Source organism: Belonocnema kinseyi, chromosome 9, assembly GCF_010883055.1.
Source record: "Belonocnema kinseyi isolate 2016_QV_RU_SX_M_011 chromosome 9, B_treatae_v1, whole genome shotgun sequence".
Lineage (NCBI taxonomy): Eukaryota > Metazoa > Arthropoda > Insecta > Hymenoptera > Cynipidae > Belonocnema > Belonocnema kinseyi.
The window spans coordinates 100,872,295-100,886,172 of record NC_046665.1 but is presented as its reverse complement, the minus strand read 5'-3'; the positions used below and the strand labels follow the sequence as shown (position 1 = coordinate 100,886,172).

Sequence of the window (13,878 nt, the reverse complement as noted above, 5' to 3'; positions counted from 1 at the left end):
ACTAATTATAATTTATATTTACATTTCACAAGCAACATTGAAATTTAAATACGAAATTCTTGCAAATGAGGAAATAAACAAGAAAATAACGATCAAAATTGGACAACACACTCTCCAAAATCTCATTTCAAATTAAGGATGTACACTACCTACAATCACTCTCAAAAGTTGCCTATCTTTAAAATGATTTATAAAATCGACAAAAAAAAAAGATCTATTATTAATTTATGTAAATCTTGGTGGATGTTTCTAAGCTCGCTTCAGAAAAAATATAATTTAGGTTAAAATTGTTTATTTAACAGTAGTTATTTAAAGGATTAGTTTTTCCTTTCTCTTTAAGGAAAAGTTACCATTTCCATTTAATCCTAATGACCAAGGCCTCGTTTTATTCTTTGACGGATTCTCTACAATTCCATTTGGGCAGTGTTAATTAAAATTTAAAATACGATTGTTTATAACAATAATAACTGTATGATTTCTCAATTATTTTTTTTAAATAAAATCACCCCAAATAGAAATTTAGAGAATCCTTCGAAGAATAAAAATGGCCTTGATCATTAGGATTCAATAAAAAAAGACTTTTCCCTGAAGAGAAGGAAAGACTAAACCTTTAAATAACTACTTTTAAATAAACAATTTCAACCTGAATTATTTTTGTCTGAAGTGTGCTTCGAAGCCTCCACTAAGATCTATATAAATTAATAATAGATCTTTTTTTTGTCGATTTTATAAATCATTTTAAAGATAGGCAACTTTTGAGATTGATCTACGTAGTGTACATCCTTTAGAAAAAAAAGAGGAAAGAAAGAGGAAGGTCATTTCCCGATGGCCTTCTTTTCCACTACTACTTTTTTATTTTTTAAATTTTAATCGAGAAGTTTAAGAGAGGGTTATCCAAATTTGATTTTTATTTTCTTGTTTTTTCTTTTTAATTATCAAGAATTTCGTACTTGAATAGTAAAAAATTGGCAAAAATCGACGAGTTTATCACCCTCTGAAGTCTGGTATATAAGCTTTCGTGAAATTATTTTGAAATATTTTAAATTTGATTATATTTGTAAATTATTTTTAAATATTTGTGATTTTTTTAAACCTTTCTATTCATTTGAAATCTTTTAAATCTTATTACATTTTTAAAGTATTTTAAAATCTCTAAAATTTTTGTGAAATCTAAATTCTTGGTGAAATTGTCTAAATATATCTGAAATCTGTAAAATCTTTGTAAAATAGTTTAAATATTTGTGAAATCGTTTGAAATCATTTAAGATTTTTTAAATGTTTGTTAAATCTCTTTAAAATCGTCCTATGTTTATTTTTTATAATTTTGAAATATTTTTAAGACTTAAAAATTTTTGTGAAATCTTTTGAAATAATTTGAAATATTTTTGAAATCGTTTGAAATCATTTGAGATGTTTGAAATCATATGAAATCTTTGGAACTATTGTGAAATCTTTCCGAAGTCGTCGAAATCTATCTGAAATCTTTACAATCTTTCTGAAATTATTTCAAATCATGTGAGAGTTTTTAAACGTTTTAAATTATTTAAAAAGTTGATACATTTCTGAACATTTTAAATTCTTGGGAATTTTCGAAAATCTATGAATTTTCTAAGAAAAATTTTAATAATTCTGAAATCTTTAAAAGTATGTTTCAATCCTTTCTAAATCTTTCAAATCATTTGATATATTCTAAATCTTTTTGAAATCTTTTGAAACCACTTGAAATCTTTTTGAAATTGTTTGAGATCATTTTAAATTTTTGAAATGTTTGAAATCATATGAAATCTTTGAAACTTTTATGAAATCTCTGCGAAATCTTTACAATCTTTGTGAAATCGTTTGAAATCATATGAGAGTTGTTAAATGTTTGATTTTTTGTGCATTCTTTGAAACCTTTCTGAAATGTTGACAAAATTATAAAGCTTTGACATCATATTTAAATCTTTAAAATCATTTGAAATCGTGAAAATCGTTGTGAAATAGTGTAAATCTTTATGAAATCGTTTGAAATCATTTGAGAGTTTTGAAATCTTTGTTAAATCTTTAAAAATATTTCCAAAGTGTATGAAATTTGAACAAATTTTTAAAATATTTTGAAATCTTGCTGAAATATTTTAAATCTTGGTGAAATCTTTTTTAATCTCTTCAAAATCTTTGTGAAATCTTTCAAGTTTTTCATCAATATTTTTTAACTGTTTGAAATCTTTGTGAAATCATTTGAGATTTTTATAATTTTTTAAATGTTGGACAATCTTTGAATTCTGTCTAAAATGTGAAATGATTTTAAATGACATAAATCATTTAACTTTTTTTTTTAAATCTTCTGACATTTTTAAATCTATGCAAAATCTTTTAAATCATTTGAGATTTTTGAAATCTTTGTGAAATTTTTTGAAAATATTTAGATAATTTGAGACTTTCGAAGTGTTTATTAAATCTCTAAAATGTCTGAAATGTAAAAAATTGAAATATTACTAAACTTTTTAAATCTTTGTGAAATATTTGAAATCTTTGCGAAATTTTTGAAATCATTCTGATGTCATTGTAAAATCTTTTAAATCTTTGCGAAATTTGTGAAATCATTCTGATATCATTGTCAAATTTCTGAAATGGTTTTTAAATGTTTGAAATAATTTTTAAATCTTTGAAATCATTTTTAAATGTTCGAAATCATTTGAAATCTTTGAAATCATTTGAAATCTTTAAAATCATTTGAGATAATTTAAATATTTATGAAATCCTTTGTAATCTTTGTACAACCGTTTGAAAAGTTTGAAAGAATTTTAGATTTTTGAAAGTTTTGTTAAATCTATCAAATCTTTCTAAAATGTTTGACTTTTTTAATTTTGAAATATTTTTAAACCTTTTAAATATTTGTGAAATATTTATAATCTATTTATGAAGTCTTTTGAAACCTTCCGAAATCTTTGAAATCATTTGAAATCTTTGAAGTCATTTGAGATTTTTGAAATCTTAGTAAGATTTCAAAAAGATATCAAATAACTCAAATGATTTCAAAGATTTCACAAAAAATGCAAAGATTTCAAATGAATTTCAAACATTGTAAATACAATTTTTTGCGAAGCCTTTGAGAAATCTTATAAATCATTCTGAAATCTTTTTAAAATTGTTGAGATCTTTTTTAATAAATATCTTAAGTATTTTCACATCTTTGAAATGTTTCAAGTGCGTCATTTGAAAGGTTTGAAATAATTAAATATAATTTACATCTGGGTGAAACTTTTGAAATCTCTCCGTAATATCTGTGAAAAAGTTGAAATATTTGTAAAATCGTTTGAAATTATTTGAGATTTTTGAAATGATTGTTAAATTTTTCCAAAATGTTTTGACTCTTTTTAAATTTTTAAATGTTTTTAAACCTTTTAAATATTTGTGAAATATTTGAACTCTTGCTGAAATCTTCAAAATTTCTGCGAAACATTCGAAATCATTCTGAAATCTTTGAAGTATTTCTCAATCTTTTCATATCCTTGGAATAATTTTGAAATCTTTGTAAAGTCTTTGAAACCCTTAAAATCATTTGAAATTTTTGAAGTCATTTGAGATCTGTGGAATCTTTGTAAGATTTCAAAGATTTCAAATGATTTCAAACATTTCACAATAATTTTTAAAATATCACAATAATCTTTAAGATATGAAATTGATTTCAAACTTATTAAATGGAATTTTTTGAATTGCTACGAATTCTTCGTGAAATCGTTGAAATAATTTTGAAATTTTTAAAATCATTGTAAAGAAGTTGACATTTTTTAAATCTTTGTGAAGTCGTTGGAAATGTTTGTAAAACCTTTTTAATCTTTCTAAAACGTTTGTAATTCGAAGAAGAAAAAAATAAATATTTTAAAATCTTTGTGAAATATTAAAAATCTTTCAGATATTTGGATCTGTGCGAAATCTTGATGAATTCTTGAATTCTTTTGAAATCTTTGCGAAATGTTTAAAAATCTGTCAAATCTTTTGTAAAATTATTTAAATTCGTTTGATACCTTTAATAAAAAATACAAATCTGGCGCAAACATAAATATTTCAATTAAAATGACTCACCCTCTTCTCATGACGTAACCGTAGAAAGAATTGAGAATACACTTGTGAGCGAGCTGTAGTGAATCGTACAAAACTTCCCTGCCCTTTGCAGATTTAATTTCGGCAGCATCTCCTATGGCAATGGCAGCTGCGACCTGTTGTTTCGCTACTTTCGTCATACCCTTGTACTCATATCGTCTGTCCCTAAAAGCACGAACAGTGTCCACGTAAAAAGAATTCTCCCTCTGGCAAATTGTTTGAGTCCTCTCTTCCATTCTCGTAATCTTGACTTTCCTGTAGGCCTTCCTACAAAACTCTGTCAGTCTTTTTTTCTCGTAGGCTGCTTGGTCCTGCTTTGAAAGTTCATGGAAAGCTCTTCGAGGCCCACCTGGAAAAAATGGTGGAAACTTCTCCATTTCCAATTGCTGCTGGATTCTTTGGTACTCCCCCAAACTTGCTGGCACTAAAAACAAATTCATTTAGATTATTGACAAGCTTAAAAGTTGAAAAAATAGTGTCAGAATAGTGTAATAAAATTTTCAGGGTGGCCGTTTTAATCAAAGAAAAAATTCCCGGTCATTTCCCTATTTTTTTTCATGAAAACTGAACTGAAAATTAAAGCACTCAAGAGCAAACTCTTAAATTTTTAACTTTTAGAATCGAAGTTTAAAATTTGTTTAATTCCACAATTTTGTATTCAAATTCTCAATAACTTACACCTGTAAAATGGAAAGTACTGACACTTTTCAATTGAACTATTTTAAATTAAATGCATTTAAACTGAACAATTAAAAATTTTAACTTTTATATCTTGTAGAGTTCAAAGATTCAGATTCAGTTCCACAAGTATTAATTCATGTTATCATATATGCAATGCTCTAAAGCGAGAAATCAATCAAGAAATTTAAAGAAATGTTAAATTATAGTATTTTGAATGATTTTAAGCTGGAAAAATTAAAACATGAACAATTACATTTTTTCAAGCTGGGCAATTTTTACATTAGAAGTTGTATTCTTTTAATTTTAAATAGCTCAGATATCCTTAAAAAGATTCAACCTTTTATTTAAAAGTCTTGAAAAATCTACGTGTTTCAAACATTTAATTATTATTAAAACTTTTTCGTAACTTCTAAATCTCTTTTAAAATAATTTGAATTTCAAATCGTTTCTCAAAATAAAAAATCAATTTCAATTTGTTAAGCAATCTAAAGAAAATGTTTTTGTTCTTTTAAAGCCTTTTTAAATTCTTAAAAGCTTATACATTTTTTGTTCAAAATCTGCAAAAATCTACATTTTGTTTCAAATTAGGCCATAGTACCGAAATTTCGGTACAAACAGCCACAGTTGAAAATTAATTTTGAATCCTTTCAAAACCTCTAAATATCCCTCAAAATTACTCGAATTGTTCTGCAAATAATAAGTGTTTGATTTATTATTTATAAATCTTAATTTAACAGTTTTACTAACAAATGAACCATTTTTTAAATAGAACCATTAAAATCGTAACGTTCAAAGTTTAAAAGCTCCTTGAAATTCTAACGATTCAAGGCTTTCTATTTCAAAAAATTCAGTTTTAAATTATTAAAATTTTTTTACGATTCAGGCTTTTAGAATGAAACAGTTTAATTTTTAACGCTGAGCTCTAGAAATTCTTAAATTTTCAACAGATTTAGACTCGTCTTAATAAATCAACAATTGTTCACTTTTTGATACATCAAGTAAAGTAAATTTGTTTAAACCATTAACCCCTTCGTTGCAATTGACGCAAAATGAGTCAAAATTTTCCGTACCCTATGTGGCATTGACGCAAAATGCGTCAACCTTCTTTTTTCCCATTTAACTTACTCCGATTTTTTATTCAAGTCTTACTTGGGGTTTTTGGGGTCGCTGAATCCGAACCTAAAATAAAAATTCAAAAATTCAAAATGGCGGATCCAATATGGTGTACGAAAATACAAAAAAAAAACGGCTCGATTTGGATCAATCTCGTTTTTACGGGTTGCTGAATCAGAATTTTGACTTCACTTTCGGGTTCAGCGACCCCAAAAACCCGTAAGTACCAAGATGTTTCAAATCGAGCCGTTTTTTGTATTTTCGTCCGCCATATTGGATCCGCCACTTTAGATTTCTGAATTTCTACTTCATATTCGGATTCAGCGACCCCAAAAACCCCAAGATACAAATTTTCAGGATAACAAATTTTCCTGCCATTTTGAGCACTTTTTGTCGAATTCTCTCTGCCAACGAAGGGGTTAATTAATTTATATTTACAGTTGACCAAGTAAAATGTTTTTTATAACAAATTTTCCAATTACAAACGCTTTTAATTTTCAATCGTTGAAGTCCTCCAATACTGCATTTTAAAATTCTTTAAATTAAAAATTTAAATTTCAAAGTAAAAATCTAAAATGGAAAATTTTGTTAAGTAAGAGCTTTTCGAATTATTTATTATAAACTGAATGACAACATAAGTGAATAATATAGAAATTGAACTAATTATTTTTTTAAATGGTTAAAAATGAACTTGGACAGATTTTTCTTCTAAAATTGGTCCAATACTCATTTAAAAAATAAATTCACTGCCATTTTCCGGTCTCAAAAAATTCCCGATTTCCCGGTATATAATTCACAATTAAAAAATGTGGAGCCTAAGGTTAAAACTGGTTGAAAGTCGAGCTACTTTCTTAAAAGTTAATCTTTTTGGTTGAAGATTCGTAATTTTAGTTGAAAATTCGTACTTTTTATTTGAAATCATTTTTTTAGACTGAAAATTTAATTATCTCGTGGATAATTCAATTGGTTAATTGGAAATTTAAATTTTTGATAAAAATTCGACTTTTTGATTTAAAGTTGAACGACATTGTTTTGGCTGCGTAAAATAAATTTTTTAAACTGAAAATATTTTACTATTTGGTTAAAAATGCATCTATTTTATAGAAACTCCGCATTTTTGTAGAAATGTAATATTCTTGGTTGAAAATCCATCTATTTGTCAATTTTTTATACTGAAGATTGAACTATTTTGTTGAAAATTCATTTGATTGGTTTAAAATGAGTACTTTTTTGTGTTGGAAAATCACACTTTCGGGTTGAGACTTCAACTGTTTTTTAGAAAGTTCATCTTTTATAGACTTCCTTTTTTTAATTATTTATTATTTTTTTTTAGTAAAAAATTAATATTCTGGATGGAAAATTCATCTGTTTGTTTAAAAATTAATGAATTTTCTTGAAAAGTCGTCTATTCTGATACTAAATAAACCTTCTTAGTTGGAAAATTAACTTTTTGATTAAAAATGTATTTATTTGTTCGAAAATTCGTCTTTATTGGTAGAAAATTAATCTTCTTGGTTGAAAAAGCTACTATTTGGTTAAAAATCTATGTATTTTATCGAAAATTCGTATTTGAAGAATTTAACAATTTGGTTTAAAAATTAAGTAATTCGTTGAGATTCATCTTTTTTCGTAGAAAATTAATCTTCTGTCTTGAAAATTAATATTTCTGGTTGAAAATTAATATGTTTTGGTTGAGGATTGAACTATTTTGATGAAAACGTGTCCTTTCTGGTTCAACTAATCCGTTTTCTTTTTAAAATGAAAATATTTTCTTGGTTAAATTATAAACTATTATATCTTTTTTTTTTTTTTTTTTGAAAATTCAACTCCTTGGTTGAAAGTTTAACTACTTTCTTAAAAGTTATTTTTTCAACTTTTTTTTAAACTGACAATTGAACTATTTAGTTGAAAATTCATTTCATTGGTTAAAAATGAGAACTTTTTTGTTGAAAAATTACATTCTCGGGATGAGAATTCGACTGCTGTTTAGAAAATTTGTCTTTTAGACTTGCAAATTCAACAATTTGATAGGAACTTAAACTGTCTTGGAGAAAAATCGTTTTCTTTATTGAAAATTAATTCGTTTTTTCTGTATAAAATTAATCTGCTTATATTATTTCAGTATCTTGAAAAATCATTTTATTTTATATATGCTGAACTTTTATGTTATTTTGAACATTTTTTCTTTACTTCCAAACATCTTTTAAAGTGATTCGAATTTTTCTTATCATTTTTTTTTAATTCTGTCGAATCAAACAAATTTTCTTAAAATCGTCCGTATTTATGTGCGACAACTTTGTAAATTTTTCTAAACGCTTTTGAATATTCTCTTCGAATTAATTTTTTAAGATAAAAAATCATTTTCAATTTTCCTAGGAATCTTAAGGAATCTTAATCTAGTTTTTTATATTTTAGAAGACAAACTTTGTTTCATTTATTTGAAATCAATTCAAATTCTTAATTAATTTTGAATCTTTTCAAAATTTCCAAATATGTGCCAAAGTCATTTTTTTAAAAAAGAACAATGAAAATTGTAACGTTCAAAGTTTAGTTTTCTTGTTTAGTTTTTAATATTTGATTCATAACTGCTTATTTTAAATGAATAGTCAGATAGATGTAAATATTAGGTAATTATTCTTTTTCTTAATTAAAAAGTTTCAAATTGAATCATTTAAAAATTGAATATTTTAGACTGAAACATTATTTGAAATTTAGTAGGAGCCTTTAATTATGAATATATTATTTTGAAGTTATTTAAAAATTGAAAATAATTTCTAAAGCTTTAATCGAGCGTTCTCATTTATTTTACTAATGAAACTTTCCAATTGAAACACTTTAATTTTTAATCTTGAAATCTAGAAATTCTTAAATTTTGAACTGATTCCGAATCGTCCTGTAAAATCAATTATTATTCAATTTTTAATCCTTAAGGTACAATTCAATTTTTAAAAATCATTACAATTTATTACATTCACAGTTACTAAACAAAAATGTTTTTTTTTTTTAAATAAAAAATTGTATATTTCAAACGCTTTTAATTTTTTATTTTTAGGTCATAAATTCCCGGTCATTTCCCGGTTTTTCCCCGCTCGCAAACATTTTTCACAGTCAATGAAATTTAAAAAAATGGAACACTAAAGCTACAAAATTTTCCACTTGAGGTAATACAAAACTGAGCTTTAAACGAAAGCACTCAAAGTGGAAGTGTTAAATTTTGAACTTTTAAAATTTAGATTAAAAAGTTTTAAATTAAAAAATCAATCAATGTACTTCAAAATTTTCAAAATTATATAATTTTAAGGAATTTTAAGCTATAGAAACATCAAATATTTAAAAATTGAACATTTTTTAACTGAACATTTCTTAAATTAGAAATACAATTGTTTTCTTTTTAAATAGTTTAAACATCCTTGGAAAGCTTCAAAATTTTATTTCAATATCTTGAGAAATCTAGAAGTTGTTTTAAATTGGTTTTAAATTTAAAATTATTTTGGAAATTTTTTCAGAACTTCTAAATATCTGTCAAAATAAATTGGATCTTTCTACAATTTTCAGAAAATCCTGCAAATTTTAGACAATTTTTTTACAAGTTGGATATATAAATAACATTTATATAAAAATTTGTATTAAAAACATTTTCTTAAGATTCATAGAAAAATTATTTGAAGAGAATATTTAACAAGTTTTTCAAAGATTTAAACAAAATTTTCAAAAAATATTCTAGAAGATTTTAAGAAAACTTTCTAAGATTTGCATGATAATTTTTAGCCTTTTTTAAACTCCTAAATATCTCTTAAAATTACTCAATTTTTTCTACAAATATTCATTTGTAAATTATACATCAAAATTTTAAAATTTCACTCACAAATTAAGCATTTTTCAAATACAACAATTAAAATTGTAACGTTCAAAGTTTAAAGGCTCTTCGAAATTTTAACGATTCCACGTTTTCTATGTCAAACAATTCAGTTAAAGATTCTTTACTTTTAAATATTTGGTCTCAATTTATTCGTCTTAAATAAAAATTCAAATATTGCTATATATTCAATAATTAATCTTTTTTTTAATTAGAAATTTTAAATTGAATGGGTTAAAAATTGAATATTTTAAACTAAAACAATATTTTAAATTAAAAAAATCCTTTAATTGAGAATATATTATTATGAAGTTTTTTTTTTAAGTTGAGAATAGTTTATCAACTTTCAGACAAACGTTTAAGTTTTAACGTTAAAATCTGAAAATTCTTAAATTTTGAACTGGTTTAAAATCGTTTTTGTTCACTTTTTATTACTTAAAGTACAGATAAATTTAAAAAAATTATTTATTCATTAAATAAAATGTTTTTTATCTAAAATGTTCAATACCAAAGGCTTTTATTTTGAATTTGCTTAAGTATTTAAGAAAGCATTTAAAGATTCTTTAAATTAAAAATGTAAGCTTAGAAATAAAAATTTTAAATGGAAAATTTTTAAAGTAAAAGAGTTTTGAATCACAAATTGTAAACTAAATAATAGCATAAATGAAAAACATAACAATTCCACGAATTATTTGAAAACTGTTAAAATCGAACGTGGACAGATTTTTCTTCTAAAAATGTGTAAAATTCCCGATCCAAAAATAAATTCACCTTCTTTTCCCGGTTTCCCGGTCCAGCGGCCACCCTGATAATGCAAAAGCTTAACTATTTAACTAATTCTTTAAAAAGCGGTTGAAATCAAACTTGGACAGATTTTTTTTTCTAAAAATTTGTCAAATATAAATTTAAAAAATAAATTCACTGCCATTTCCCGCTTTCTCGGTCCAGCGGCCACCCTGCATAAAATTCGCGGTCTAACAATTGAACTTACTAATTTCGCCTCTCCACATCCAGCTCATATTTCGTTGACAGAGAGCTCCAGGCTTATTGTAATCGCAAGCAGCACAAACAGTTTCATTAACCATCGCTGAAGGTTGTAGCCGATTAGTTAAAATGATATTAGGATACATGGCACCAACATCCAAGTGATAGATCACAGGATTTTCCATTCTCAAAGGTTGATCCCTGAGAGGTGTGAGCTTCTGTTTGATTTCCTCCACAACTTCATTGAAATTCGTGACCATCTCGAGTGGAATTTGTTCCTCTTCCTCGATCGCGTGCTTCAAGGTGCTTTCGATGCCCTCGATTAATTTCTCAACTGCACTTGGGACTATTTTGAAGCGATAAGGAATATCAGCTCGGAAAACTCCGGATTCTAGAGCTTCTACGTGACCACCGACATAAGTTTCTTGATCTAAAACGTGACCATCTGAGGACAATTTATTAAATTCTTGTTCCTGCTTGTTCGGATAGATGATATTCGCGTGATAGGCTTCTACCATCAAAAGTGATTCGCACAGAGTTCCGGAACCCTTTCGAAGTACCTGAAGAAAATTTAGAGCATAAGGTAATTGATGAATTTCATTTAAATTTTAGGTTGAAATTGAACGAACCTCATCAGGCTCCATAGGGATAATTGTGCACAACGCAAAAATGAAAGGATGTACGTATTTTTGATAAAGATAAAAAGTAGCGACTGCATCGGAGACCGAATAATTCGCCAGCACTCTCGGTTCCTCATTAGCGAGTCTGCACATTTCTTCTGGGTCCAACTCAACTGGATCATACCTCAATTTTGCTTTAGCTACAGCCTTCAAATTTTGAGAACCCACTGGTAGATACGAGTCCCGTTTTACCCAACTGAAAGTAACAGAGAAATTTTTATATTTCTATTGCTATTCAGTTTCTTAATAGCAGGCTGAAATTTAACAAGGGGTCCAGCGATTCTTAGGAACGAAATTCAAGGCCTTTTCCAGGTTTTCGAGTGTAACAAGTCAAGTTTTTCGGGTCTACTTTTTCACATCAAATAATGAAATAACTTTTATTTATAGATGTAAAAAATGAGTAATTTCACTTTTTATTGGCCATCAATTTTTAAAGAAAGCAGAATCATATATAAAAAATTCTTAATTTTTTTACGAACACACTTCGTCTTTACAATCCTTGAAATCTTTAAAATCTTTGTGAAATTTTAGAAATTTCGGTACAATCTCTTCGAATCTTTTAAAATTTTTATAAAATATTTGAAATCCTTGATATCTTTAAAATCCTTGGAATCTGAAATGTTCTCAAATTTGTTGACATTTTTTGAATTAGTTTAACATCTATGAAATATTTTCGAACTCCTCCGTATTCATTTGAAATCATTGAAAAATTTGAAATCGTTTCAAATCTTTCAAATGTTTTAAAATCATTGAAATTTGATGTACTGTGCCCTTCTTAAAATCTCTGGAGTTCTTATATTCTTTTGAAAATTTTATGAAATCTTTGAAATATTTGTGAAAGTAAAAAAATATTTTTAATCTATGTAAAATCATTTTTAATCTTAGAAATCTGGTATGCCCCCTTTAAAATCTTTTGAAAGTTTCAAATCTTTGGAAATGTTCGAAATCTTTGAGAAATTTTCGAAATCTGGTGTACACGCCATTTCCAAATCTTTGATATCCTTGCAATCTTCATAAAATTTTCCTAATCTTCGGGAAACGCGTGTGAAATCTTAGTCAAATTTTTAGAAATATTTGTGACATTTTTCTTAAATCTTTGTGTTTGAAATCTTTTTTATTGTTTGAAATCATTAAACTATTTGAGATCTTAGTCAAATCTGTCCCAATCTTGTAAAATGGTTTGAAACATTTTAAAATCATTTTAAATCTTCAAAATGTTTTAATTTCTTTGAAATCTGGTGCACTGTACCATTTTTTAAATATTTTGAATTCTTCTATTCTTTTAAAATCTTTTGCATTCATTTAAAATCATACAAATATTTTTAATCTACGTAAAAACTTTTGAAATCCTAGACATCTAGTTTAGCTTTTTTAAAATCTTTAAAATCTTTCGAAAGTTTTAAAATCTTTGGAAATGTTTCAAATTTTTTAAATCTGATGAACACGCCTTTTTTAAATCTTTGAAATTTTTGTATAATATTCAAAATCCTTTTAAATGTTTTGAAATATTTTGAAACCTTTTGAAATCTTTAGTAATGTTTTGTAATCTGATTGCCACTCAAAAACCAAGTGCTAAAAAAACGGAGTGGTGAAAAAAAAACAAAGTGGTAATTTAAATATCACAAAAATGTATACTTTAACATTCTATATTAGAGATGAAATTAAAAACTTGTAGAATTATTCACAGTGTTGAATGTGTTAGTTGCAATCTATAAAATAATTGGTAGAGTCTGCAAAAAAGCGTAGAAATCTCGTTATTGATTCTGTAATAAGTAGAAAATAAATTATATCTTAATAAATAAACACATTTTCAATACAGAGCTGTCTTCTACAAGAGATATTTCTTTTATAATAGGCTAAAAGATTCGAATTGCTTTTTTCATTTGAATAAAATTACTGTTTTAAAAGAAAAAAAATTAATTCAAGATTCTCGCGAAAAATTCAAGGAGATTTCCAGGTTTTCAAGGTCGCTGTACATTGTGATTGTAAAGTCCTAGGGAGTAAAGGGGCACTGCCTCTCCCAGAAAACGACCAGGGAAGGGCAAAAATTTTGATAATTTTGAAATATCTCATCATATTTGTAAAATTATTGAAATTTTTGTGAAATCTTCGGGAAAAAATTGAAATTCGCTCTTTGAAATCTATCTGAAACTTTCGTGAAATATTTTTTATCTATCCGAAATATTTGCGAAATATTAATATCTTTCTGAAATATTTGTGAAATATCTGATAACATTTTTGAAATCATTGAAATCTTTGTAAAATTTTCGGGAAGCCATTGAAATCTATGTGCACTCGTTGAAATCTATCTGAATTTTTTTTGTATTTTTTGAAAAATATTAAAATATTTTCGAAATTTTTGGTAATATTTGTGAAATTTTCAAGAAAGTAAAGATACAATTAGAGCAGAAGAAGAGATAAAAATACAAAACGACTTTGAAGGAAGCAGGAAACTACTTTATAAAAAAATGAAAGGAAACA

The 13,878-nt window shown here is 25.9% G+C and overlaps 1 protein-coding gene across 2 annotated transcripts in view; it reads right to left on the bottom strand.

Moving 5' to 3' along the window:
• Positions 1-13,878, bottom strand: part of LOC117179561 (DNA polymerase epsilon catalytic subunit A) — a 67,677-nt gene that overhangs the window by 33,613 nt on the left and 20,186 nt on the right. For both annotated transcript variants that reach the window (XM_033371483.1, XM_033371484.1), the window contains 3 exons: positions 11,347-11,593; positions 10,725-11,277; positions 4,066-4,507 (listed from right to left, as the gene is read on the bottom strand). In XM_033371483.1, the coding sequence (XP_033227374.1) occupies positions 4,066-4,507; positions 10,725-11,277; positions 11,347-11,593 (1,242 nt within the window). The remainder of the gene's footprint in view (positions 1-4,065; positions 4,508-10,724; positions 11,278-11,346; positions 11,594-13,878) is intronic.